General features: G+C 41.1%; 1 protein-coding gene across 2 annotated transcripts in view; it reads left to right on the top strand.

Annotated features, from left to right (window-relative positions):
- SLC44A1 (solute carrier family 44 member 1) overlaps nucleotides 1–27,913 on the top strand; it is a 101,110-nt gene that overhangs the window by 56,603 nt on the left and 16,594 nt on the right. For both annotated transcript variants that reach the window (XM_039543688.1, XM_039543690.1), the window contains exons 5-13: nucleotides 3,997–4,093; nucleotides 8,788–8,957; nucleotides 11,634–11,723; nucleotides 13,681–13,820; nucleotides 16,381–16,567; nucleotides 20,096–20,261; nucleotides 23,541–23,697; nucleotides 23,930–24,013; nucleotides 26,149–26,286. In XM_039543688.1, the coding sequence (XP_039399622.1) occupies nucleotides 3,997–4,093; nucleotides 8,788–8,957; nucleotides 11,634–11,723; nucleotides 13,681–13,820; nucleotides 16,381–16,567; nucleotides 20,096–20,261; nucleotides 23,541–23,697; nucleotides 23,930–24,013; nucleotides 26,149–26,286 (1,229 nt within the window). The remainder of the gene's footprint in view (nucleotides 1–3,996; nucleotides 4,094–8,787; nucleotides 8,958–11,633; nucleotides 11,724–13,680; nucleotides 13,821–16,380; nucleotides 16,568–20,095; nucleotides 20,262–23,540; nucleotides 23,698–23,929; nucleotides 24,014–26,148; nucleotides 26,287–27,913) is intronic.

Genomic DNA, 27,913 nt, shown 5'->3' on the forward strand with positions numbered 1-27,913 from the left:
AGTACCTGAATGATCAATCCTAAACAAAACAGAAGGCAGGATTTCAAAGGAAATAATGTTTGCTTTCCAAATCAGAGTTCAGAGCTGGGGTTCTCAGTTTTTCTGGATGTGGGCCACAGTAAAAGGGAAAGCTCATCTCATGGGTCACTTCCCCTCCTGATCATGGTCACATCATAGCTCTCTGGTGACTCGACCAGGTGTTTATGCAGAAAAGTAATGTTAGGAAAGGAGCTACGTCTTCAGAATATAATTTAGTAGCTAGGAACAAAGACAGCACTGTGACCAGTAGTCCTGTGGACCACTAGCAAGAACCCAGGACCACTGCATAAGAGAGTATTTTCGTAAGGCTCAGAACAAGTAGAGCTCTCGAGTCCATCCTCTGCAAGATGCAGTTTGTTGGCACTTTCCTGATTACATCTCCAAATATAGCACACTCTCGTGTGTAGGAAATAGTGGATTTGCTGCCTCATGTCTTTGATTATTTTTCAGTTGGATATTTGGATTCCAGTAAGAATGTCCCTAAACCAGTTAGAATTAATGGTGTTTCCGATCAATGTCTTGTTCCAAGTAAGGCTGATCTAGAGAGCTTTTATCTCTTGCAGAATTGGAAGCTCAAACGGTAGCTAAATCCCCAAAATGTTCAGAAAACTGCCACCAGACCAGTGTAGCTCATATACAATCTTTACTAAACCAGGATAGCTCCTTGTGGGACTGGGGAGAGGAAGGCAGAAAGAATCCTCTCCTTTCTTTCTTCTCCAGCAAGCCACGAAGTGCACGGCCACTATTGGAACCCTCTGGCTCGTGGTTCTGTCTGCGTTTCCATCTTGAAAGGACAAGTGTTGGCTCCACCTCCACTCTTCATTAGCCCAAAATGTTCATGCGCAGGGATATGGACAGAGGCCCTGCAGAGATGAGTTTATATGCAAGGGGTTCAGCCCACAGTGGCTGTGCTCACTAAATCTGCTGTCACCCCCTTCCGCTGTGAGATCTAGGCCGTTGACGGCAGGGTGCTCTGCAACCAAAGGGAAGGGGACATGGTTTGGTCCTTTAGATATGAGAACATGGGGTTGGGCCCTCTGTTACCTTATAGATCATTGCTAAAAATGAGCAACAGTGGGAAACAAAATTATTAGACTTCAGGCTTGCATGGATAACTACATCATAAATCAATAAATGATTCTCCGTACTCCCTTCCCCGACTCGCATGTCCTGACTCTAGCATCCTTTAAAAGGTTCCTGATATCCGAACTGAAAGAATGTTTCTCCTTGTATTCACAAGATGTGCTGGGCATGTTGATGGAACCTTTTCCTACTGCTAGCCCTCTTTGGCATGTTTACGACTGTTCATGCTCACATTTAATTCAGAAGTTTTATATTTCAGTACAGGTGTTCGGATTAGATAGGCTTTATCGTAGTGCAAAGCTTTCATCCAGACAGCTCCAAGTGCATTACAAATAAGTTTTGCAACACCTCTTTGAGGTAGGCGGGTGTATTATAGCCACTTTGCAGATAGGTAAGCTGAGGCATAGTGCTTCATCATTACTCCTGGGGCAATTCTGCGCCTCTGCAAATGCTCAGAATTTATGTCCCCCACAGATTTCTTTGCTTCCCTGCAGAAAAATGACTTTCTGATAGGAAAGCAAAGGGAAGCCACAAGAGGGGTCATGCAACCCTCCCTAGCAGTATATTTCAGGTGCCCACGGCAGCCACTAAATAGGTAAATCACTGTGGGGCAAGGGGCAGGACTGGAGAAGATCCGGCTAGTGGCACCTACCCTGAGCTGGACTCAACTGCTAGTCCCGGCTGGGCTGGGGAGGACAGGACTTCCTCTTCCCCACAAGGCATCTGAGGCTGAGTCAGACCCACCCCCAGATTTCTTTCTCTGAGGAAGCTCTGCAAACTCCCTTCTCCCCTCCACCCCTGCTTCCTGCACCCATTGCTCCTCAGCTGCAGGAGGAGGGATTCCCTGGGGAGCTGCTCCCCCATCCACTCAACCGCTGTGCATCCAGACCCCCATATCCAGACCCTCCCACCGAGCCTCACCCCCCCGATGAACCCCACAACCCCAGCATCTGGACCCCCACACCAGACCTCCCTGCCAAGCTCTGTCCCTCCCACACACACACTCAGACCCCTCTCCCTGCTGAGCTCAACCACCTTCACGTGGACCCCCCTACAGAGTCCCATTACTGTTGCACCTAGAACCCCCCAACAAGACCCTGTGCATCCAGATCTCCCTACCCCTGTACTTGGATCCCCCACTGAGCCACCCACACCCAGAGTGCCCCACACAGAACTTTCTCAACCCACCGCTGGATCCCCCACACACTAAGCCCCTCCACACTTGATCCTGCCAGGCTAAGACTGTGTGCCCACACCTGGCATGGAGGGGCAGGGCCCTGGGGTGTTTCTGGGCCAGGCCCGGTCCTTGCACTATGTCAGGGTTGAGTGCAGCCTCACCGCTAAGTACATGTCCCAGGGGGAGCTGCACAGTGATCTCCCACCTCGGTGCAGCCAGTGGCCTGTGCTCCCCGATGCCAGGCTGGGGCCTCCACATTTATTTGACAAATAAAATTGGCAGAATTTTAAAATATTGTGTGCAGAATTTTTTATTTTTTGGTGCAGAATGCCCTCCGGAGAAATTATCTAAATGGCAGGACTGGAACTAGAACTCAGGAGTCCTGATTCTTGATTGCCTATTTCAGCCACCTGACTTTCTTTAATGATCTGCTAAATACAGAGATGGTCGTCTCTTCCTGAAAAATCTAAACCATGCAATTGAGGCTCTTGAGACTGCGTGGGATACTTGGCACTGGTACTCCCAGGCTGTGCCCCTTCTCTGTACAAATAGAGGACTCCTTTCTGCAGGGGTAGTAAATGGGAGGAGATGCTGCTATGTGGTGCAGTACCATTAAGCCCAGTTGATGCTGGCTCAGCAGTTTTTAAAACTGTGCTTAAGCATGGTTTGAACTTGATTGTAGCCAACCTGGTCTCCAGTATGATTTAACTGGCCAGTGTGTGAAGAGGGATTCAGCTTTGTTAGAGCTGCTGTGCATCCACAGAGTTTGACAATATAAACACAAGAGCACTCCTCTGTACAGGTCTTCAGCTAACTCACTCTTTTACCTCAATAGTTCTTCCTCTCTTTGCTCTCTGTAAAGCACATGGATTGTAGTTTAAAAAGAAAACTGGATAATTTCTTTTCATCGTGGATACGTTTGGCAGAATTTGATTTTTATTTTTGTATAATTTTGATGGATAATATTTGTTTGTATATAAGCAATTTTTTCCCAATATTTAGCAATTTTAAATTTTCACAGTTGTGGGGAAGGTGGGGGGGATCAGACAATAATTATTTACTGACAGTAGGTGATTCAAAAAGTTAAAGCTTTCTAACCATTAAAACACAAATTGTCACCATCACATCAAAATATACAAAGTAAATATTCTTAAATCAAGCTGAGTTCTCAGGCAGCATTTTCTCACTTTGCCCATCTGTAAATTTTGACTGCTATAGATGAAAATATTTTTTTCAGTTTGTGGGTGTACGGTGAAATTAACGTTTACCAATAAAAATCTGTTCCTTCGATGCCTAATCATGGATGTTGTGCCTCTGCAATTTTGATGCATTAAGAATGATTAAGAAACAGTCGGGGGGAGGGAATTATTTCAAGGAGTCTAGTGATTTGTGTCCTTCCTTTAAAAGTGAACTGTGAATTTAGCCTTTCTCTCTTGGATGATCAAAGTTGGAGGATGACCCAGCCATGGATGTAAGGGGCCCATCTAATACAACATACGATGGGCTTGATTCAACATTCCATTACAAAACATTTTCTCTAGTAGTCTCTTGTAACTCTGAAGTCAATGGAGTTTTAGTCGTGTGAAACTAATGTAATGGAGTGAAGAATCAGGACTATTATCCATTTTAAGATGATTTGCTGGACTGGAACAGGAATATTAGATTTTTGATCTTGTAACATTTTTTTCTTTCAACAGGATCAAATTTATGTAGCTATGAACTACTGTCATCTAAGTACACTACAGATTCACAGCTCTCCTCTAAACTCTGTCCTAAGCTCCCGGTTCCAGAGAGGTAAGTTTAACGGTTTCTTGTCTAATAGTTCATTTGTCTGAAAAAGATTTCATAAAAATCTCACAAAGAATAGTTTAGGTCACTCTATAACATACCTGTGTTTGTTTTTAGCATGTTAACTCTGTTGGTACAAAGGTCATCTTTAAAGAGACTCTGTCAACATAACACTAAAAAAAACAAAACAAAAAACCCCAAAACCCTACTGTGTTACTAGTGCTATTAAAACTGGAATATTAAAAATGCTATTTGATGTTACATATTCAGTGTTGTGCTATGTGCTGCAAAGCAGTTTGTTTGCCACCCTGAGGACTGGCTGCATTTTAGCAGTGCTGTTTGTACACAATATATGAAGGGCTTTGGAATGAAAGGTGGTATATGCATATAAAATATCACGTTTGTCATTTATGGTGTTTGCTTCTTGCACTTTACTCAGCCAGTTAAACTCGGTGAGTCTGTTTCATTTGCTGGTTCTCTGTTGCGTCTAAGTTTCCAGGACTGGGATGCTTAAATGGCAGAAAGAAGAAAAAAGACCCAAATACCTGAAGGCACTCCTATTCATGGATTACCACATTTTGTAAATAAATCGCTCTAGTTTTAATGCTTAAAATTTCAATGAAGAGCTGCCTTGGCTGTTCTTGGCAAAGTCTATGGTAGTGATTGTAACAAAGAGGATGCTGCTGGTATTGGAAGCCCAGCTGTATGTTGGAAGATTAGAGTGCTGCCCAGAAGTACAGGGGCAGTCAGCACTTCAGCTATACAGCAAATTTGGAGTTGTTCAGCAATGCGATTATTTTAGGGCTCAGTCCTGCAAACACTTCTGTGAGTGGTCCCACTGTCTTCAATGAGAGTTCTACAGCGGTGTTTGCGGCTTTGGGCTTCTGTGTTTTAGCTGAAATTGAAGGGGCTTGACAATGCAAACAGTTGTGACCAGGCATAATTCTTACTTCATAAACAACCTCAGTCTGATTAGATCTGTTCAGGGGCAGGCTGTACATTCTCTGCATGGACATGAGTGTTGGCAAAGGGAAAACAGAGAGAAGTCCTGGAGAGGATATGTTGTATCCATTTTAGGACCTGAAGTTTTAAATGTCTTTTGTTTACCTCGGTAACTTATCCAAGTTTTTAAATTGACTATGATAAGCAGCAGCTCAAATGCTGACAATAACATACTTTCTCTTAATCTTTTTTTTTTTTCTGCAGCTCTATCGCCTATGCAACAGACCTAGGCATAGATGCTGTACTACCTAACTAAAATAAATAAAAATTCCAGTGTTGTTTTGCATACTCAAATGGCTTGTCAGTTTTAATTTTTGCCAGAATTGTATGTACTTTTCTTCCTAAACATTCTCATGTCATTCAATTGGATTGAATTTTACTTAATAAGCAAGCACGCAGATAGACTGGAGTGTCATGTCACTTTATAATACAGTGCAAATTCCTGGCAAAATACTTTTTAAAATAGTCAGAAGGAGCTGTTATGTCAGTGGAGGGTTTCCATTTTATTCTACAGTTTTATAAGTTAAAATAAAAATAAAAACATTCATTAAATTTTAAAGTTTCCTAAAGTTTGATTTAAACCCCCAAAGAAAATGAAAGGTAATACCCAATAGTTTGCCTTTAACTCACATGATTATGTTTTAGATATTGTGCTAGTGCAGTTATTGGAGTGAACAAGCACATTTTGAAGAAGAAATGAAATGGTCTGAAGGATGGAAAAATAAAATAAACTGCAGGAAGAAGGATGTTGAGGAAAACTCCCAGATGTTCCCTTCCTGGAAGCAGATCCTCAGCTGGTGTAAATTATATCACTCTATTTAAGTCAATGGAATAGCTATGGCAACTTACGTCAGCTGAGAACTGTCCCCTGAAGTTTCCCAGTTCCTCATGCCCTGCAGAGGAACCTAAAGTTTTGGTGTGTGTTAGCATCTTGCAGGTCTGCACAGAATGTATGCAATGAAATTTGAAAAACTTTAAATTAGAGGGCTTTGTATTTAGCTTTTAATTCGAGCACATACTCCAATTTTTAAGAAAGCTTACAAAGTTTCACAGGCTTATACTGAAAATTAGAGCTATCATTCTGACAAAGCTCAGTTTTTATCTTGAAACGTGCAAAAAAAATCCATTTTTTACATCCTGATGAGAAAACAGACATTCTGAAAAAAGTCATGAGAAGCAATATGACCTGGAGGAGAAGTATATACTTTTTACCTTTATCTCACAGCATTCCTGTATTAAACTGCTAAATATCCCTCTTGCTTGTAGCAATTATACTGTACGTATTAAGTAACCTGTTTTTATGTGTAACAGTTAAATACAAACTGTTATAATTAATAAAAAATAAGGTCAGCGGTTATTACAACATTTCTTGAATAAATGAAACTCTTGTGAATCCAGCATGAGACCTGCTTCTATTTCAGTGGTTCTGACTCAATGAGCATGTGATGTGTCTCGTTTAACAAAAAATGAAATAATAAATCTAGTCATAGTGACCTCTGCTATTTATAAGGCCCCTTGATAACACCTTGGGACATTACATACGTAAATGAAATTATAAGCTTCTAAGAATAATCTGCTGCTTAATCATTGTGATCAAGATCAGCAGAATCCGCCTAGTAGGGATGATGATAAATACATTTTAAAAAGCACAAATATGACAGTTGCATTGAAATTATATTGAGGGCCCAGTTTAACTGGATACGGACAAGGAAATGAATGCAGAGTTAAGAACAGAGTAGTTCTCTATCAGGTGGGCCTCAAAACAAGGGCGGATGTGAGATATTTAGAGTCCCCATAACTGATCTATGCCAACTTATGTAAGGGAGCCTGAGCCAACAGAATGTAGCATTCTGCTGCTGTGGTATGCTCTCCTTTTCTCTCCAATCTCAATGGAAGCTCCTCTGCCAGGGCTGTGCAGAGTTGGAACAGGTAGAGAGGCAGGAAGGAAGGGGAAAACTGGCTAGATTCCCTGCTCCAAAACCACCTTCATATAATGAAACTGCTCTCTAGCCCAGGGAAGAGGTTCCAGGAGGCACAGCTGGAGGGCGTGGTTATCTTTGGCAGTGCTGTGAGGAAGCCAAAGCGAGTAAGGATAGAGAGTGCCAAAGGTAAAATGTCATAGTCCCCCAAGATCTAGCTCCATCTTATTAAAAAAGCTGAGGGAATATACAGGCTGCTCTCTAGATGGGAAGGCCATTACTATGGGTTTAATTTGATTTTTAACAGTTCTAACTAAATGTATAACTATTCTGCTTAACTGCTGGCTTTACCACTCACTGAAAGCAGAGAATCAGTATAAGCATCTGCAAATGCATTTACTTAGTCAAGCACAGTTGACTTAAAACCTTATTATTTAGAATGGTCAGTTTCACAAAAGCATGGGAATCTGTTAATTTTCTAATTATGAGGGTGATCATAAAATCCTCCCAATTCTGCACTGAATAATTAGACAATTGGTTTTTTAGTATGTTATCTCCCTCCTCGCTTATACCTCGCCAAAATAATAATGCATAGAGGGGATATTCTTAAAGCAGATGATTCCTCTAACCCTACACACTCGAAGTGAAGGTTAGAATTTTGGTAAGACTCAAAATTTAAAAAGAGGTATCTGGTACAGAAAATCTCTGGCTTCAAAATCACTTCGAAAATAGGAGACTCCCAAAAGGATAGTGTACACAGGTGCTTCATTATACTGAAATCTTGACAATAAGTCAGTAGGAACTGATGGAGAGGAAGGAAAGAATCTGGAGGTTAAAAGAAAACTCTTCAATTTAATGTAAAAATATATTGTATTCATTGGATTCAATTACAAGCAAGAGTATATTGCTAATAAAAGTGTCTCAAATGTAATGGAAAAGAATAATTAAAAAATAAAATAGACAACCTTGATAGTCTGCCATAGTTTAGGGAACAAGAAGATGTAACTCCCCAGCAGGCAGCATTGGGAAAATAAAGTCTCACGTTTGTGCTCTCCTGTATTATCTGCTGGTGAACTGCATCCCAGTTTCTGTTTACTGGAGTGAGCAGTATAATGTAAAATGTCAGTACCCCTTGAGAGGGACTCCAATACCATTCAGGGTAAAAGGAATAATTAAACAATTACAGGCCTCTTCATTGCATTTGTTATAAAACATTTAAATATTTGGCTGAGGTAATGTAAGTAATCACTGTAATTTTCCTCTCCTATGACCAGAATAAGCATAAGAGAGGGAAAGAATAAGAGATCTTTATCATGGCTGTTTGGCAACAGTTGTAAATGGTGACATGTTTTAGACTAATGTATATATATTTGCAACTATAGTACAATCATTCTTGGATTACTTTTTTGCTACAAAAGTGGGTCAGTATTCCATTTTGAAGTCAGTGAAAGGCATTGTTTGAGCTGGTGTACCACCTGACACTTGAATGACAGATGTTTAAGCTGAAATAAGAAAATACTCTTTTGAGAGGCAGAGGGTAATATCCTATTGGAATATGCATGCTGCCTTCTTTACAGAAATACTTGTAAAATTGCATCACTCCTCATTGTGACCATTGTCATTATAGCAGCACCTCTGCATTAAACTCACAGCTCCTTGTTATGGTGTTATGAGGGTGGAGAGTACTGCATCAATTCACCTTTCATTTGTGTGTTGATGTGGCATTTATATTAAGTAGGAGTAATTTTTTTTCTGATTTTTTTTTTCTTGTGTCACCAGTGCACCTATTCCATTCTTCCATCGCTGTGCTCCTGTGAACATTTCCTGCTATGCCAAGTTTGCAGAGGCCCTGATCACCTTTGTCAGTGACAGTAGTGTCTTACACAGGCTGATTAGTGGAGTTATGACCAGCAAAGAGATTATAATGGGACTTTGCTTGTTATCACTAGGTAATTGTTTTTCTCATTATTAGCTGTTTCATAGTACTGCGGTAGGAGACTTTTAACATCCTCTAGCCACAACATGAACATAAAACATATACCATAATAAGCCCTCAGGAAACTGTTCAAATGCTTTTTACTCAGTAGCCAAGTAACTGTTTCAAAAGAAGTAAACATGCACATTCAGGTTTTATTTAAGATGAGGGGAGAGGGGTTGGACATTCTTCAGTGCTCTTGCCACAGCTGTTCAAGTCAACCAGAGGCAGCTCTACTTTCTAATGCTCATCTTGCCCTAAGTATGAGAGCGATCTATGGCATTATACTCTCATAACCCTGGGGCTTAGGCTTCTTTTGGTGTGTGTGGCTTAGCTATTTGGGCTGGGATTTTCAAAGGAGCAAAAGGAAGTTAGGTGCAATTGGGTTTGGCTCCTTTGAAACTCCTAACCTTGGTTTTTATGAATGCAAATGTTGTTGCAAATCTGTTACTAAAAGTTGGGAAATTCCCAATTCTGGGCCTTAGGTTTCTTATTGGTCACTGATATCACACCAGAGTGAAGTGATTGTTTTAAACAACCCTGTAAATGAAGGTAAAATTGTGTGCATCCAAATTTATTACATTTCTGATCAGCTGACTTCATTGGATTCTTAGTGGGAGGCACTTAACCTCTTAAAAAACCCAATCCCTGTTGTTACAGCCATCTGTCTAAAGAGCATGTGGTTAAAGAAAAAGAAATGATGACTGACTACAGGGTGCCACAAAGTCTATAGCAGCACGACTCTGCTATAGCCAATCTGTCTCTGTAGTAGAGAGAGCTAGATCTTGACTGGGGAAAAAAATAAAATGCAAAATCACTTCTTGGAACCAGCTGCAAAGAAACCCACAGAACTCTTTCTTCCATTGCACTCCATGGTAATAATAATGGACCTGCAATAATTTGACCTAAAAGTAACAAGAAAATTAAGAATTTAAGAACTCTGTTAGTAGGGCCCTACCACATTCCGGTCCATTTTGGTCAATTTCACGGTTATAGGATTTTTTAAATCGTAAATTTCATGATTTCAGTTATTTAAATGTGAAATTTCACAGTGTTGTAATTGTAGGGCTCTGACCCAAAAAGTAGTTTGAGGTGGGAGAGGTCTCAAGGTTATTGTAAGGGGGAGGGGATGCAGTACTTCTATCCCTACTTCTGCACTGCTGCTGGTGATGGTGCTGCCTTCAGAGCTGGGCAGCTGGAGAGCGATGACTGCTGGTCAGGAGCCCAGTTCTGTAGGCAGAGCAGCCACCAGCTGCAGCGCAGAAGTAAGGATGGCAGGTTATGGTATTGCCACCCTTACTTCTGCGCTGTTGCCTGCAGAGCTGGGCCCTCGGTCAGCAGCCTCCACTCTCCGGCCACCCAACTCTGAAGGCAGCATCGCAGAAGTACGGGTGGCAATACTGCGACCCCCGTAAAATAACCTTGCAACACCCCTGCAACTCCCTTTTGGGTCAAGGCCCCCAATTGAGAAATCCTGATCTCCACCATGAAATCTGTATAGTATAGGATAAAAGCACACACAAGACCAGATTTCATGGTCCATGGTGCAATTTTCATGGCTGTGAATTTGATAGGGCTCTGTCTATTAGCCACACTATTAGTGCCAGGTTTTATTGTACATATTTATTGCAAAATTTTATATAAAATGAATGTAGTCCTTTAGGTTAAAGGGGGATAAAAATGTGATTGCTTTCAGATCACTTTTTATGCTCCTTTAATTAAAAAAAATCAGAATGTTAGATTTAGTTCACAAAGAAGACCCCAGTGCCTTTCACTTCAAAATGTAGCTAGTACACACACAATACATGTTAGTGAGTGACAATTTAAGGAGGATTTTTAGCATGCTGTGCCTATATGTTGGTGGGACTAATACAATACCCATGCTGGCTCTCTGTGAGGGAGGTAGCTTCCCAAATTATAGGTGCACTCTGAAAACAGATGCAGAAATATTTATGCACCAGTCCAAACGAATGAACTTTGAAGTGGCATGTTGCATATGGTGCCATAATGCCAAGTGCACAAAAACAGGGATTTAAGAGATGAGAAATGGGAAAATAATAAAGATTGGAGGAGGAAATGTGAAAATTGCAAGTAAAAAATTATTGCAGAATCAATAAAATTCATTAAAGTGCCCAATGTGAATAATAAAGATAAAGCACAAAGCAGTAATTTTTTTCCTTGTAACAAACATGACATCTTAAATTACATACATCACAATATCTGCACTTGTTTAGCATGTATGTTTGCATGCGAGTTCTCCTCTGCTGCTCAGAGTTGTGCAGTGTTTTCCCAGCTCATGATATTAAACTCACACTTGTGTCATGTCCTCTTGTTTGTTCTGTCACTGTCTGAATACATCTGTGTGGCTATGTTTAATATATAGTGTACTATGTAAATGCACACATGCTCTTTTTATTTAGCAGAAACAGGAATTGTAGAGGCTACCTGGCTTTCCTTGTGTATTTGTGTAATAAGTTTGAAAGCCATAGGGAGGGGAAATTCCTTTTATAAAAGATTCTACTAATATGCAGTTATCTTTACTGAGTGAGTTCAATTGAACTTCTCCCCTTTACTCGCAAAAAACACCACCTTCATAGCATGTTCCTGTCTGAAATAATTGCTCTGCTTATTATATTTCTCTCTTCTGCAGTGCTGTCCATGATTTTGATGGTGATAATCAGGTACATTTCAAGAGTACTGGTTTGGATCTTAACAATTCTTGTCGTTTTGGGATCACTTGGTAAGTCTTGTTCATTTCCTTTTTTTTTGAGAGCCAAGTTCTGATCTCTCCCCAATCGCAAGGTTTGTCAGCATCCTACTCAGAGCCATGTCTTCTTTTCTGCTTTACATTGACCTGTCTCCGGGTTCCATGGGGAAACTGCTATTTTTCTGGCTAAGGAGGACTGGATTAGATTGAGTCATTGCTGCTCCTTACCCAGCCAGACAATTGCTGCACTTCCTGCTTGGTGAATGAGTACGCACACCGCCATGACAACCTGGAGAATGACACCAGGAATCTATCCAGAATCCTTACGCTGCAGTATACATCCCTGTGGGGCAGAGCAGCCCCATTAACATTTAGGAGAGATCCTTAGGGATTCCTGAGCTCTGCTCAATACATTTAAGCAGAAGGGAACATGCGTGGTTTTCCATCACTTTTCCTCCTCCTTGCATACCTCCTCCAATCCTGGGGACTACTGGGGGAGCAGGGGGCTAGTTAGGCCCCCCAGAGCAAGTAACAGTAGCCTGAAGCTGTGGGATGCTGGCTTTAAGATTCCAGAGATTCCTCTACATAATGTGAATTCCCAGCTGTCCCATTCGGGCTGCTTTCTGGCAGCTTTGATCTACCCCATTAACGTTAAATTTTGTGGAACTGAAGTTTTATATTGTTGATCTTTAATAATGCAGCCAAAATATTGGGTTGGGGGGGGGTGGTTAAATTCGGTGATAGCCATGATTTTAGGTCCCGTGACCTGCCAGAGTTAGAAAAATTTCAGTGGGCCAAGATCACTTACCTTTTCTGAACTGTCCCACTGACATCTTATTACATGCTGAAAAACTGCACCAAGTGTGAAGCCCTTAAAAGTTGTGTTTTGTGAGACACGCTGCTTTGCTTACATCAGTTCATTGTTTTTGAAAGTCCCATGTGGTCGGTGGCAAATCTGGAATGTCCTGAGACCTATCTTTTGAAATGAGTAGAATCAATCAGCTAAGATTTTGGCACTTTAGATAGGCACACTACAGCTGAGTCTCAGACCTTGAGGGAAGGAGAGGAGAACTGGAGAGAGAAAAGAAATATCAAAAGAAAAAGGTTAATTCATTGGAGGTATGGAATCCCAGATCAAAGGGACAGTTCTGTCTTGGAAAAATGGCTAGAGCTGGAGAGTGAAATCCTGGCCCTATTAAAATCAATGGGAGTTTTGCCACTCCCATTGACTTCGGTAGGGCTGGGATTTCCCCCAGGGAGTTTAATGGGAGACACTTCCCCCTCTTCTCCTTAGACTTTTATTTTTATTTTTCATTTTTCCATCTCAAGTGAGGTGAGCTGGCTCTTCCCTATCACGCCTGCATCAGCTCTTCTGGAGGCAGGAACACCTATCTGTGATTTATTTGAGGTGCTGTTTCTGGTATCATGGATTTTCTCCCCTTTCCCCTCTCTCTCTCTGTCTCTTAGTTGTTTCCTTTCCTCTTTCCTGGTGGCTCTTCTCTCTGAAGTGTTTACCCTTTCACTTACTCACTTTTCTTTGCTCTTCTTGTTTCTCTGCATCCTCTCTGGGGCTCCCTCACTCAGTTCTTCCATTTTAATTTCCCGTACACCTCCCACCACATCATCATCTGTTCCCTACACTCTTCCAGTCCTCACTGCTCCCATATGACAGGCATTAATCTGTCCTTAGTATGCCTCCCCTGACTAGCGGCTTCACCCTGTTCTCTCTAAAACACATGAAATGAGGGGTGCTGATCCAAGGGGCTGCATGATTTTCAGATGGACCTAGCAGGGGAGGAGCAGTGCAGGGAGAGCACCTGCTTGAGCCAGAGCACTCCCCCTTCAAAATCCTTCCTTTCAGAGTAGCATCAGCCCACTTGGATATTTTCTATCGGTTTAGACTGTGCTGTGTTTGACTGATTCCATTCTTTGTGTGTCTGTTCTGTAGAGGGAAATATAGTATTTGTCCTGTCTTTAATTCAAAACATAGGAGGCACAGGAGTACTGTGGTGGCTGTATGCTAAGCAAGCAAAGTTTGTCAATGAAACTCTTACTGCTGATCAGCTTCAAGTAGCCAAAGACAATCTTCAGGCCCTCTTGGTCTATGCCATTTCAGCTACTGTCTTCACGGTAAGTGCTTTGTCACTGACAAAATTGTATTCCCTTTTTCTGTCATTCTTGCCATGTTCTTTGGCTTGTCAATGCAAGTTTTGTAATATGTGCATGAAAGATTGAAAGTGCTTCAGAAACAATATCCCGCTCTGTTTGTTGCTGCACTTTCTACTATTAGGCACTGTTCTGGTAGACACACACTCTCCCTGTAAAAGAACAGGAGCACCTTAGAGACTAACAAATTTATTTGAGCATAAGCTTTTGTGGGCTACAGCCCACTTCTTCAGATGCATAGAATGGAACATATAGTGAGGAGATATATATACACATACAAAGAGCATGAAAAAGTGGGAGTTATCTTACCAACTCTTACCAATTAAGTAAGAGGGAAAAAAACTTTTGAAGGGATAATCAAGATAGCCCAGTACAGACAGTTTGATAAGAAGTGTGAGAATACTTACATGGGGAGATAGATTCAATGTTTGTAATGGCTCAACCATTCCCAGTCTCTGTTCAAGCCTAAGTTGATTGTATCTAGTTTGCATATCAATTCGAGTTCAGCAGTTTCTCATTGGAGTCTGTTTTTGAAGCTTTTCTGTTGCAAAATTGCCACCCTCAGTTCTGTTATTGAATGACCAGACAGGTTAAAGTGTTCTCCTGCTGGTTTCTGAATGTTATGATTCCTGATGTCAGATTTGTGTCCATTTATTCTTTTGCGTAGAGACTGTCTGGTTTGGCCAATGTACAGGGCAGAGGGGCATTGCTGGCACATGATGGCGTATATCACATTGGTAGATGTGCAGGTGAATGAGCCCCTGATGGCTTGGCTGATGTGATTAGGTCCTATGATGATGTCACTTGAATAGATATGTGAACAGAGTTGGCATCGGGCTTTGTTGCAAGGATAGGTTTCTGGGTCATTGTTTTTGTTCAGTGGTGTGTGGTTGCTGGTGAGTATTTGCTTCAGGTTGGGGGGTTGTCTGTAAGCAAGGACAGGTCTGTCTCCCAAGATCTGTGAGAGTGAGGGATCATCTTTCAGGATAGGTTGTAGATCTTTGATGATGCGCTGGAGGGGTTTTAGTTGGGGGCTGAAGGTGACAGCTAGTGGCGTTCTGTTATTTTCTTTGTTGGGCCTGTCTTGTAGGAGGTGACTTCTGGGTACTCTTCTGGCTCTGTCAATTTGTTTTTTCACTTCAGCAGGTGTGTATTGTAGTTTTAAGAATGCTTGACACAGATCTTGTAGGTGTTTGTCTCTGTCTGAGGGATTGGAGCAAATGCGGTTGTATCTTAGAGCTTGGCTGTGGACAATGGATCGTGTAGTGTGTCCTGGATGGAAGCCGGAGGCATGTAGGTAAGTATAGCAGTCAGTGGGTTTCCGGTATAGGGTGGTATTTATGTGACCATCACTTATTAGCACAGTACTGTCCAGGAAATGGACCGCTTGTGTGGATTGATCTAGGCTGAGGTTGATGGTGGGATGGAAATTATTGAAATCATGGTGGAATTCCTCAGGGGCTTCTTTTCCATGGGTCCAGCTGATGAAGATGTCATCAATGTAGTGCAAGTAGAGTAGGGGCATTAGGAGATGAGAGCTAAGGAAGCGTTGTTCTAAGTCAGCCATAAAGATGTTGGCATACTGTGGGGCCATGCGGGTACCCATAGCAGTGCCACTGACTTGAAGGTATATATTGCCCCCAAATGTGAACTAGTTGTGGGTGAGGACAAAGTCACAAAGTTCAGCCACCAGGTTTGCTGTGACACTATCGGGGATACTGTTCCTGACGGCTTGTAGTCCATCTTTGTGTGGAATATTGATATAGAGGGCTTCTACATCCATAGTGGTCAGGATGGTGTTTTCTGCAAGATCACCAACGGATTGTAGTTTCCTCAAGAAGTCAGTGGTGTCTCGAAGATAGCTGGGAGTGCTGGTAGCATAGGGCCTGAGGAGAGAGTCCACACTCTTCCCTGACGTCAGAAGAATAGATTGTAGGACCTGAACCCACAGCTGGCCTGGGCCATGCTCAGAAGTCTTCCATGCACAGAGCAGCTTCAGGATTGGACCCTTAATCTGTATGTTCACTTGCACTTGGATCCTGTTTGTCAGATAAATCAAACATGCAAGGCTGAGCTGAGACCTCATAATTTTATTTTAGTTAGTAATACTTGATACAGGTATGCACTGTAATTAAACCTTTTTATACATTTATCTGACAAGTTCTCCAGGTTCTGTTTCAAAATATGGGGCAAATTCTGCCCTCAGCTACACCTGTGCAATCCAATTGCTTTTACTTGGTTGCACAATGCAGTTGAGTGATAGAATTTGGTCTATAGACTTGTCAGTCTGAGTGTCAGTTCAAAAAAGTATTTAAAAGGTAGCAGGAGTCACTAAAGGTAGTTTGCATTGATAAATCAATCTCGAAATATTTGATGTAGGATTAAGTCATGTAAACTTGCAGGGCTTCCACAAACTGTTGGAAGTGTGATTAGTTTGCTCTACTTGAAGATCCTGTGTTGTTTACTGCACCTGATGGTCTGCTTTTCATCACCTAAAATGTCAGTTGGAAACTTCTCTCCTCAGGTTATCTTGTTCTTGATAATGTTAATTATGCGCAAGCGAGTAGCTCTCACCATTGCCTTGTTCCACGTGGCTGGCAAAGTTTTCATTCACCTGCCACTGCTAGTCTTCCAGCCCTTTTGGACTTTCTTTGCCCTCATCCTGTTTTGGAGCTACTGGATCATGGTCCTGCTTTTCCTTGGCACTACAGGTATGTGGGCACATGGCTTCTTTTAAGTAAACACTAGTGCTTTCTTATACAGACTTTAGATGTAGTTAACATTTGAAAATAAGAACTGCTGTGCTCTGGTATATCCCTTTGAACTTTGAATACTTTGAATGAGCACAGCGAGTACTTTAGTACTGTGTTCTTGTGCACATCTGTATTGATCATCAGGTGTGAAGTTACCCATTGTTTGGTTCCCTGGAAGTGGCTTTCTACCATTATTGTGCCCCTGTTTGATGTGAGGAAGAGCAGCCGCAGGGCTGCTGTAACATATGCAAGCACTAAGTCTCCAAGGGACTGTCATGCTAGCTGTGACCTGTTTGAACACTGTGTTCTGGCTATGGCATATTCCATATACAGCGGGGGGCCCTAGGAAAGGAAGGTGGAGAGTTTATGATGCCAGCTTTATGCCACTCACAGATTTCCCCATGCCAGAGGAATACTTAGCTATCCTGTTAGGGTAGCTTTCAGACTGGATAGTGTCTCATTTTTGGCTGTCTCATTGATTTGCAGAGTTACAGAAATTAAATGCAAAAAAATCATGTCAATACATCAGTAAAGACATACATTTTTTTAAAAAGTAAGGACATGTACAATTTCAAAGGAACTCATCAATCTGGTTTTAGCTTCAAAAATTAAACTCAGCACATCTTTTGAAATAATGTCCTTTAATTTAAACCATTATTTAAAATATTCAGAAGTGTTATTTCTGTTCCTTTCTGTGTTTAGAGGGTATTTTGGCTGGACCTGATAGAAACACCACCAGCCATTCTCAGGTCTGTCCCTGGTCCTTCTTCCCCTTCTCTGTGCACACAACCAGCCACCTGCTGCTTGCAATCTATTCATTTTCAGCTCTGCTGCAGCTGTTACTAGTAAACAGTCCCCCTGGTGCAACATCAGCAACCTGATAAAGTGCTGTCAAATACACAAACTAAACAAACAGAATAATAGAGGAAAAGTATTCTGTCGTCTTTGCGTTATGGTGATCTTAGGGGTTACTTATAACAGTCACATGCAGATAAATGTACTTTTCAAGTTAATGGTGTCCTCCTGCAGAAATATTAATATAGCCACTTGCCATAATATTCAACATATATGCAATCCCTTTAACAAAAAAAAAAAAGGATTAGAAAATACTAGAGACATGCAATGTGAATATGCTAATATTATTGTAGGGGCCATAACTCTGGATTTCTTGACTTTTTAAATATATCTCCTATTACAGTAACATTACATTAACAGTTTTTTGCATTTAGTTTTCTTCCTTTTCATTGTAGAGCAAAGGGTTAAAAAACCCAGTGATGCTCCTCTAAGGACTTCAGGCAGCACAAGCAATTTAGCCACTACTTAAATTGATCAATGGACATTTCTAAAAGGACGCGTGCATGCACAGAGCATCGCTCAAAACGCAAATGCACAGTAGCCAATTTTCTGTTGTTTGTGACAGTCTTAGGACTGGTCTACACTAGACAGTTAGATCCACCCAGCTACCTTGCTCAGGGGTGTGAAAAATCCACATGCCTGAGTGACATAATTAAACCAACCTAAGTCCCTGTGTAGACAGTGCTTTCATCGACCTAGCTACTTCCTCTCAGGGAGGTGAATTTACTACGGAAATCGTTGTAGGAAGTATCTACACTGAAGTGCTATAGCTGTGCTGCTGTAGCATTTTATGTGTAGACATCGCCTTAGCAGGGGACGTGCTCCGCAGTAATGTGGACTTTACACACCCAGTTTCAAGATAAAGGCCTAGAGGTTCACCTGAGCCCCATAGATGTTGCTGGGGCTCAGTAGAGGTACAAGGGTTTGCCTGGCTAGAGGAGTTTCTAGGATTGGGGCCTAAGAGTTTCACTGATTTTAGTTAGTTCTGTACAAAACAGTGGCAATAACTTTTCAAAATGGGAAATGTGTATTTCTCAGAAAGTTATAAGCATCTGGGGGAAGGGGGTTTAATGGAACTTGACATCTGAAATGGTGTGTTCCCTACTTCACAAATGCTCTAATACAATATAGTAATTTTAACACTTTTTAGATCGCATAACTATTTCAGCCTAACTATGGAAAAATATTTGGGATTTTTGGGCCCTGTCTTTAACAAGGGACAGAGCTAATGAAATTTGTTCTTGGTTTTGTTTGTTTTACTGCTATAAGTTTTTTAATTGAATTATGAGATGTGATGTTTGTTATCCGGGGAAACAGTGAATCACAATATTTTTCTTGTGCCTGAAAATGGTTGAGAACCCAATTCTGCATTTTGAGCTGTTCGGGTCGCACAGCATGCAGACCCAATTGCATCAGCAGGGCCAAAGTTTGGGCTTTAATAATAAAAAGCTTTGCTCAGTTTTAATTGTTGGTAACCTCAGCCCTGGTCCTGAATGTGCCTAAGTTTATTTACTGTGAGTTGTCCCATTGATGTCAATGGGACAAAGTGTTTTGTATTAAAGTTAAGCAAATATTGACGTCTTTGCAGAAACAAGGCCATACATACTATATATCAGTATTTCCCAAACTACTGAAAGCCAAAATGTATAACATTTCTAAAAATGAGTCAGAAGAAACTTGTTTTTCCAAATAGTAATTCACTAGAACAAAATTATTTTGGTAGTGGTGTTTGACTTCCAAGATTCATACAAATCTGAAACCATTCATTTAAGAGATCTAGTGCAAACCTAAGTGAAAACGCTAATGGCTTTCAAATTGTATCTGTTTTATGCACCTGTTATGTCCATTCTCAGTATTTTTCTGAACCTCTTCTGCTGTTCACATCATTTTGATGGGTGAGATGGACTTCCACAGTGAGTGCTAATGCTTTTTGAAATAGAGCATCCATCGCCTGAGGAAATCCTGACACAATGTCAGTGAGCTTATGTGAAAGTGCTACTTAGATCAGACAAGTCTATTGGGTTTTAAAATATGTATAAAATTATCTGGGAAAAATCTTCTCTTCTCAAACACTGCTAACATTCTAGCAAATAGATTCTGTTATTCAAATATAGACAAAACACACATATAAACACTTACACCATCAAGAAATAGGTGACCATTAATAATGTTTGATCCTAACTAAAAAAAATACAAATTATGATCTTTAAATAAATTTCCTCAATTTTTGCAAACTATGGATCTGAAGGGAGGGTGGCAGAAAATTCAGAATGACTTAGGTTTCCTTCCATTACATTTTGGCAAAAGAAATCATTCTGCTTCATCTTTTTTTCCCAAATTGCCACATAGCTAACAATTTTTTATTTTTTTTTAAGTTGGATGTTGAGTGTGCTCTGGAGAATTTTAAAATCCTTTCTCTGCATAATTATTAACAGTAATTAATATTTTTGCTGGCTGAACCAGCAATATTATCTCCATTATCAACTGTCCAGCTACACTGATGTTAACACTTTATTAGGAGACAGAGCTGTCACTCTTGAAATGATTGAGAGTTATTAGCTGAATTACAAACGATTCCTTCTTTCTAAGTTGATATTGGCTATCTGCCTTCTTTCTCTGATTTGTTCCTAGGTAGCCCTGTCCTAAACGAACAAGGGTTTGTGGAATTCCGGGTTTTGGGCCCTCTACGATACATGTGGTGGTACCATGTGGTAGGGCTGATCTGGATCAGTGAATTTATTCTAGCATGTCAACAGATGACTGTAGCTGGGGCTGTTGTGACATACTATTTCACAAGGTGAGAACTTTTCAGACAGCTTTTTCTGAAGTGACCTAGTGACTGAATCATCAAAAATAACTGGGGCCAGAGCTTGTGGTGAAATGAGCAGGTGTGTTCTGCCTGGAAGCTGAAAAGCAAAAGCAAACTTCTAAAATAAATAGTGTGCTTAGCTGGTTATGTGCAATTTGAAGATGTTAAGCACCACAGTCTTGTTTGCTCCTAAGTCCCATATACACTATGAAGACCTAGATGATTCATTTTTTTTTTTAAAAAGTAAAAAGCACTTTGACATTTATCTCTTTTCAGTAATAAAGCCAATAAGCTCCATTTAAATTAAAAGATGATTGGCACTAATTTACTGAGATTACTTAACTGAAAAATACAGTTCTTTAATTCTTTTCACCCACTCGTTTGTCTGTTTCCTAAGATTACAGAAAGTCCCATTAGAGCCATCATTTTCATATGAATTCAGATTATATACTAATGTTCAAGTGAAGCAAAATATATGTATTAAATCTCCATGTACCATCACTGTGCATGAGTCCTAATTTGCAAATCATACTATACTCATATCAGCTAATGCACGTGTATCTCAAGTACAAGAGAGGGATGCATCACATGTTCTTAGGATAACAACTCCTAATTGGTAGTACTGCAGTGTTAAAAAATAATGAGAATTAAAAAATAAATAAATCTGAGCTTTTAAAAAAAATTTTTAAAGTCTCTAGGTGCACGGAGATCATGTTTTTAAGCTTTTTTTCTACCACAATAAGGACTAGAAACTTTTATTTATTTTTAAATGGAAGCTGAGGTTCTCAATCACAGAGCTAGGAGATAAGGCTTTAAGAAAAACTCTATCACAAATCTTGCAATAATTTTGTAAGAATGAGCAATACTGAAGTGGTATTGAGTGTTTTTGCTAACATACAACTGTTGGCCACATTTTTGATTAAGGAAAGAAATGATGCTATTGAACTTATTCACCTCTTCTTTTTTTAAAAGTATATCTTTCTAAAGTGAAATTTCTCAAAGTGTAACTGTGATATTTTATAGTTCACTATATATTTGTTTAAAGAAAGAAATCTCTGTGCTCAATAGTCTGAAAATTTAAGTTACACTTCCTATTCTAAATGGTCTCAAAGTAGTTTACAAATAATAGAAATACAGCACCTCTGGAAAAATGCAGCTACTTCTGCAGCAGAGGGCATCAGCCGTGATGCACAGCAAGAGTGGTTGGAGTAAGGGAGGAAAATGTCAACCCATGACAAAGCTCTTATGCCTTATTAAAATTTCCATAGGGTCATCAGTGTCCATACAGAGCAGAAGAGGACCTTGGTTTAAATGTTCTCTCATATGAAAGATACCTTACAGTAATTTATTTTCATTGATATCCCTGCTGTGCTGTTTTTACAAATGTACAGTTTTCAAAAATTGTACATAACTAGGAAATACACTGTAGGTAGGAATAGTCTTGCCACAGCATGTTGGTGGGCTAGATGATTTAAGAGATCTTTTGCATCTCCAACATCTGTGAGTTTAACAACTGTATTTTACCTGAAGGTAAATGAGTTTGCTCTTACCTGCTCCCTATCCATCATCCCTTAATGGGAATTTTGAGTTATTAAATATCCATTTCCCTCTACTACTTTGCTTTCTTGCATATTAAAGTGTGGTTATAGTCTGAAAAGTGACTGTGAAAATGGTATACTTGGGTTCCACGTTGTTAATGATTTCTAGATCAATGTACATATTTTGCATATAGAAAGATTTGTGTTTAACTGCCAGCCCTGCATTCTCACCTAGGGCTCTGAAAACCAAGATGGGCTCTTTGCATTTCATGCAATGCTACCAGTCATAAGTAGACTCGCCAGAATTCGGGCTTTTTTATTATTTTGATGGATAATATCAATGTTCATTTCAGTCCATCTTTATTCATGTAAATTTTCACAGTTGAGAGGAATGAAGGGGAAAGGTCAGAATTATTTAATGACAGTAGACAATGAGAATCAGAAAGTTAAAGCTTTTATAACTGTTAAAACACAAGTTGTCAACATCCTCTTGTCAAAATATACAAAGCAAACATTCTTAAATCAAACTCAAGCAGCATTTTTCTTACTCTGCTATTATGTGTGTGTTTGTGTGTGCTTGTGGTGAAATTGACATTTATCAATACCTACTGGTAAAAATGTAATGTTTCCAAGCCTAGTCATAAGGTTCTGCTGGCCAGATTAGGCCCTTAGTTACACTTGTACAAGCCAATTGCCTTCTTCCATTTGCACAGGTATAACTGGTTGGAACTAGGTACGCTGTTTTTGCAAGAAGAAATAGAATCCAGCTCACTGAAAACTGACTTCAGAATGCTAATAGGAGCCAAAAGTTGTAAAAACATTTTTTCCTCACTGAAGTCAGCATGAATCAGTACATGCACAGAGCAGGTCTGTGGAATTAGAAGGTGCCATGTTTTTATATTTTTCAAGTGAAACCACCCTTAAGAATAGGTTTCCCTAAATTCAGGGGAGGCATTTTATTATTGGATGCAATTATTTATTACTGGCAGTTCAATAACATTAATCCTGTGATACTTTTATCACTGAGTTTATTTTTTAATACTTATCGAGCACTCTTTCACTAAATGCTGAATGGAGCTGCTGTAGAGAGGGAAATAGTGATGGTTTGCTTTAGAGGAAACAAATACGAATGATAAGAATACATTTCTTAAAAGCTGTGTCAGAAGACTGAATGTGCATTCAGCTCTTATAAATAAATCCCTATTTCCCCTTACAAATACATCCTTATAAATACTTTTACAGCACTGTATTTTGTTTTAATACTTGATTCCCTGGCTGTGTAGATATGTATATTCAGAAATACAAATGGTCTGAAAACAGCTTTTCTGTAATAAATGTAAATATGCTTTTTCCAATATATAAAATAGGGAAAATCCTAAAATAAATGTGGGGAGAGGAGGGAAAGACTTAAAAATGTTTGAATTAGACATTTATAAAAGTGTGGAGCTTAAAAAATTGATTGGTTAGGTAAAATTGTAGTGCAGGCAAGTGTCCCCTCACAGCTCAGCCAATAACTCATCCTTTTCCTGCTATTACATTAAAGCTAATACTGCTATGGACCCTGCTTCTCAATGAATCAGGAATGTCCACTGAAGACTAGAATGAGACCACTAAATTGCTTTTCACCTGTGAACTCAGTCAGTCAGAATTTGTCTGTAGCTGGTTTTTCTCACCTGAAGTCCATATTGATAATACTGCTTTATTTTATCTCTCTGATGATTTTCCACAGGGAGAAAAGGAATCTGCCATTTACTCCTATTCTGGCATCAGTAAATCGTCTTGTCTGTTACCACCTAGGAACAGTGGCAAAAGGTTCTTTCATTATCACATTAGTGAAGATTCCACGAATGATCCTTATGTATATTCATTCCCAACTCAAAGGAAAAGTAAGGGAAACCTACTTCTTATTAAAATACTGGGTTCCAAATGCTTGAAATTTGATCCTAAGTTTTGACCAAAAAAGTAAATGTGTGTGTTCATGAAACTTAAGGGCTGATTTCAGAATATTCAGCCCTTAAAGTATAGCCCATGCATTTGAATGTAATGGTCATTCACGTTCTTTGTCCTCTGGGTTTTTTTTAAATGTACTTGGTTTTTTTCCCCCTGTTGCCATGCTAGGAAAATGCCTGTGCTCGATGTATGCTGAAAGCTTGCATCTGCTGCCTTTGGTGTCTAGAAAAGTGCCTGACTTACTTAAATCAGGTAAGATTTTATATATTTTGACTTTTATATAAAGGCTGACAATTTATGTGATTGAGGAAGGCTAGTCTGAAACCAGAAGATGGAGTAATTTTTTCCTTAAGTTGACACATGTTAAATTGTACTTTGGAACTTGATTGAACCTATGTACTTCAGTCATGTCCCCATTACTGAAATTAAAGTACATTGTGATCTCACTGAGGCTCATTACATTAGTCCTCATTTACAGCGCCTGTGTGAAAAATTGTCCCAATTCCTCTTTCTGGAAAAGACATTTTGTCCTTTAAAAATGACTAACCGTGTCTAAGCAATATAGCATTAGAGTTTAATGGTTGAATACAACTCTCCCAGTACCCACTTTCCCCAGGTACATTTAAGTTTAAAAGTGTATATATGGTAACAGAGTGTGGAGCTTTTCTCCTTTTTAATATTTAAGCATCACATATTTGAGAAAATGTATTTAGAATCATAGACTTTAAGGTCAGATGGGACCATTATGACCGTCTAGTCTGACCTCCTGCACAACTCAGGCCACAGAATCTCACCCACCCACTCCTGTAATAAACCTCTAACCTATGTCTGAGTATTGAAGTCCTCAAATCGTGGTATAAAGACTTCAGGGTACAGAGAATCCTCCAGCAAGTGCCCCGTAGGATTCTCTGTACCTTGAAGTCTTTACTTCTTTTAAGTCACTCTCTTCCTCTAAGGCTGTGTCTACACAGCAGATGGGAAGTGCATTCCCATCTCGGGTAGACTAGTTCTGCTTGAGCTAGCATGATAAAAATAGCAGGGTAGTTACGGCAGGTTGGGCTAGTGCCAGAGTCTAACCATGTCTGAGATCTTAAGTATATTACTCGGGTGGCTAGCCCAAGGTGCCACCTCAGCTGCCACGCTGCTATTTTTAGCGTGCTAGCTTGAACAGAGCTGCCACGGGTACATGGACCTGAGCTGGGAATTATACCTCCCAGCTTCAGTGTAGCATTATCTAGAGAAGGAAAATGACTGTGAATTGTGATGGGTTGTTTTGTCATATCTATTTCTTTGTGGGAGAGCTGTGCTGTAGTCTGTTAATATAGATCTTTTTTACTATTGTTCAATTTGTTTCTCAAATTTGAGACAAACATTTTGTATAATGGAGCTCCTCCATCTTTGATTTCACAACCCTACATGATTGTGAACCCCGATACCTTTGTGAGCGAGCTCACTCTCCCCTTGGGTCAGATTAAAGTTGTACAGAATTTGTACTCCTTGTAGAACCACAAGATAGGTTTTTGGAAGCTGCCTTATTCGAAGCTTGGTTTTCAGAGTGATGAAACTACCAGACAAAACTTTACAGTATACCATAAAGTTCTAGCCTGGGTATAGTCCTGGCCTGCCCTCAGCAGGCCTTGTTTTTGAATTGTCTTGATGAAGATCATTAGTAAAGAGTGTAATTATTGGAAATTGTCTTTGTTACCCTTGACTTACCTATTCAGTAATGCTGGACAGAACTAGAAATGCTTTCTTTTTCAACATCTAGAAAGCAACTTCTCTGAAACACATGACCCTCAAACTATTGTATGTTCTGAGAGAGAGAGAGATTTTTGTCCAGCTGCTTACCATGGTAGTAATGTCGTTGCTCACCTCCTACTCTTGCAGAGAGATTGCAAATTCTTTTTCTATTAGCATTTTGGTGTGAAACTGATATATATGTGGCAAGAATAAGCAAGGTAGGTGGAAAAATGGTTATTCCCTCTGATATTGTTCTCTGTCTGTTGATTCAACCACTGCCCTGGGGGGAATTGGTTTAGCAGCTTCAAGGTGAGCAGTGACTATCTCAAGATCCAGCACAAACCCTATTTTGTGTATGAAATCAGCAGTGGGCACTGATGGGATTTTTCATTACATAGTTCCTTTCCTCCCTAATTCTGGGATGGAGCTGATTGTCTTGAAAGTGAGTGTCATGTTACTGGGTCCTCATTATTTCTTGATTAGATTTGTACCTTTAAAGATCTCTTACTAAATCAAGTGTCTCGTGACATTGTGCTTTCTGTTGTGGAAGGGGATGGGAGGAGAAAGTCTTGTTGCCGTAACAGATGAATGTTGAAGGAAAGGGGACAGAGTGTCTGTGACTAATGCTTCATTTTGCCTTTCCCCAGAATGCATATACAGCCACAGCTATCAACAGCACCAACTTCTGCACCTCAGCAAAGGATGCCTTTGTCATTCTAGTGGAGAATGCTCTGCGAGTGGCTGCCATAAACACAGTGGGAGACTTCATGCTGTTCCTGGGAAAGGTATGCCGAAGGGGTGTATTGTTACAGACCTGGAACAAGTCTGCTTGCTCTCAAAAACCTTCATTGTGCTTGCACTCCAGCTACAATGTGCCTCTGAGCGCTTGTTTTCCCATTGCCTACTGCTGTCACCCATCCCATCCTGCTGCTTCCGTTCAGGACCATGGTTTAGAGCAGGGGTCTCAAACTCAAATGACCACAAGGACCACATGAGGACTAGTGCATTGACCCAAGGGCCGCATCACTGACACACATCCCTCGCTGCCTCTGGCCCCGCCCTCACTCCACCCCTTCCATTAGGCCCCACCTCTTCCCACCCCTTCCCTGCCCCATTCCAACCCCTTCCCCAAAGTCCCCACCCCAACACTGCCCCAGGGGGTGCAGAAAATGTGCAGGGTGCAGCGGGGGCTCAGGGCAGGGAGTTGGTGTGTGGGGTGCAAGAAGGTGGGTGTGGCATGGGGTTAGGGTGCAGGGTACAGCAGGTGGCTCAGGGCAGGGAGTGCAGGAGGGGTGCGGGATGTGGCAGGGGGCGCAGGGCAGGGAGTTGAGGTGCAGGAGGGGTGCAGGGTGCAACAAGGGGGCTCAGGGCAGGGAGTTGGGTGCAGGAGGGGTGCAGGGTGCAACAAGGGGGCTCAGGGCAGGGAGTTGGGTGCAGGATGCGAGCTCCAGCCTGGCGCCGCTTACCTAGAGTGGCTCCGAGGTGGCAGCGGCGCGCACCAGGGCCCAGGGCAGGTTCCCTGCCTGCCCTCGCCCCCGGCCCTGCGCCGCTCCATTCCAGGAAGCAGCTGGAAGCGTGTCCCTGCAACCCCTGGGGAGGGGGAGGGGCTCAGAGTTCCGTGCATCTGCTGCGCTTGCTGCTCCTCCAGGTACCTCCCACAAAGCTCCCTTTGGCCGCGGTTCCCTGTTCCCAGCCAATGGGAGCTGTGGGGGGTGGTACATGGAAGGAGGCAATGCAGGAGCCCTCTGCCTCCTTCCCCTTCCCGCCCCGGACCAAAGGGACGTGCTGCCAGCTGCTTCAGAGAGCGGTCAGGGCTCGCAGCACCACAGGGGCTGTCCTGCGGGTAGGCGGGGGGAGCTTGGCGGGCCACACGCAAGAGCACCGTGGGCCGTGTGTTTGATACCCCTTGTTTAGAGGGAATTGAGCAGGAAATGGGAGTGTAAAAGAACTTCTGGTGGCAGTGAGTGAGACAGGTCAGAAAGTGCACGTTGCCGGGGTTCAGCTGAAAATTCCAATTTCTCGTCATCAAAAACATTCTGGCTTTCGGTTCCTTTGGCAACTGAAAGCTGAAAAAAGTCTGGCCAGGAGTTTTTGGTCTTCCAATGAAAAATCTAAAATGTAAGGAAAGCGGACACTTCTCGTAACAACTTGTTTAATCAAACCCTCAGTTTTCCTTCAGAAAGAAGTTCATACATTTTCGACCAACCCTTGTAGTAGGGGTGGAATGGGAGGCAGCAGGACCTTGTGTTGGCAGCTGGGAGTTGCCAAAGTGGGAGTAAAGAGGAAAGAGTTGGAACTGAGTATATTCCAAGGTAGAAAGATTACTAAGCACTGTTGTTGCAGCTCAATTTTCTATTTCTTTAGGGAAAACCAGAACCCAGTAAATTACTGTTACACCTGGGCTGACTTTTT

Source organism: Mauremys reevesii, linkage group 6 (assembly GCF_016161935.1).
Source record: "Mauremys reevesii isolate NIE-2019 linkage group 6, ASM1616193v1, whole genome shotgun sequence".
NCBI classification, from domain to species: domain Eukaryota; kingdom Metazoa; phylum Chordata; order Testudines; family Geoemydidae; genus Mauremys; species Mauremys reevesii.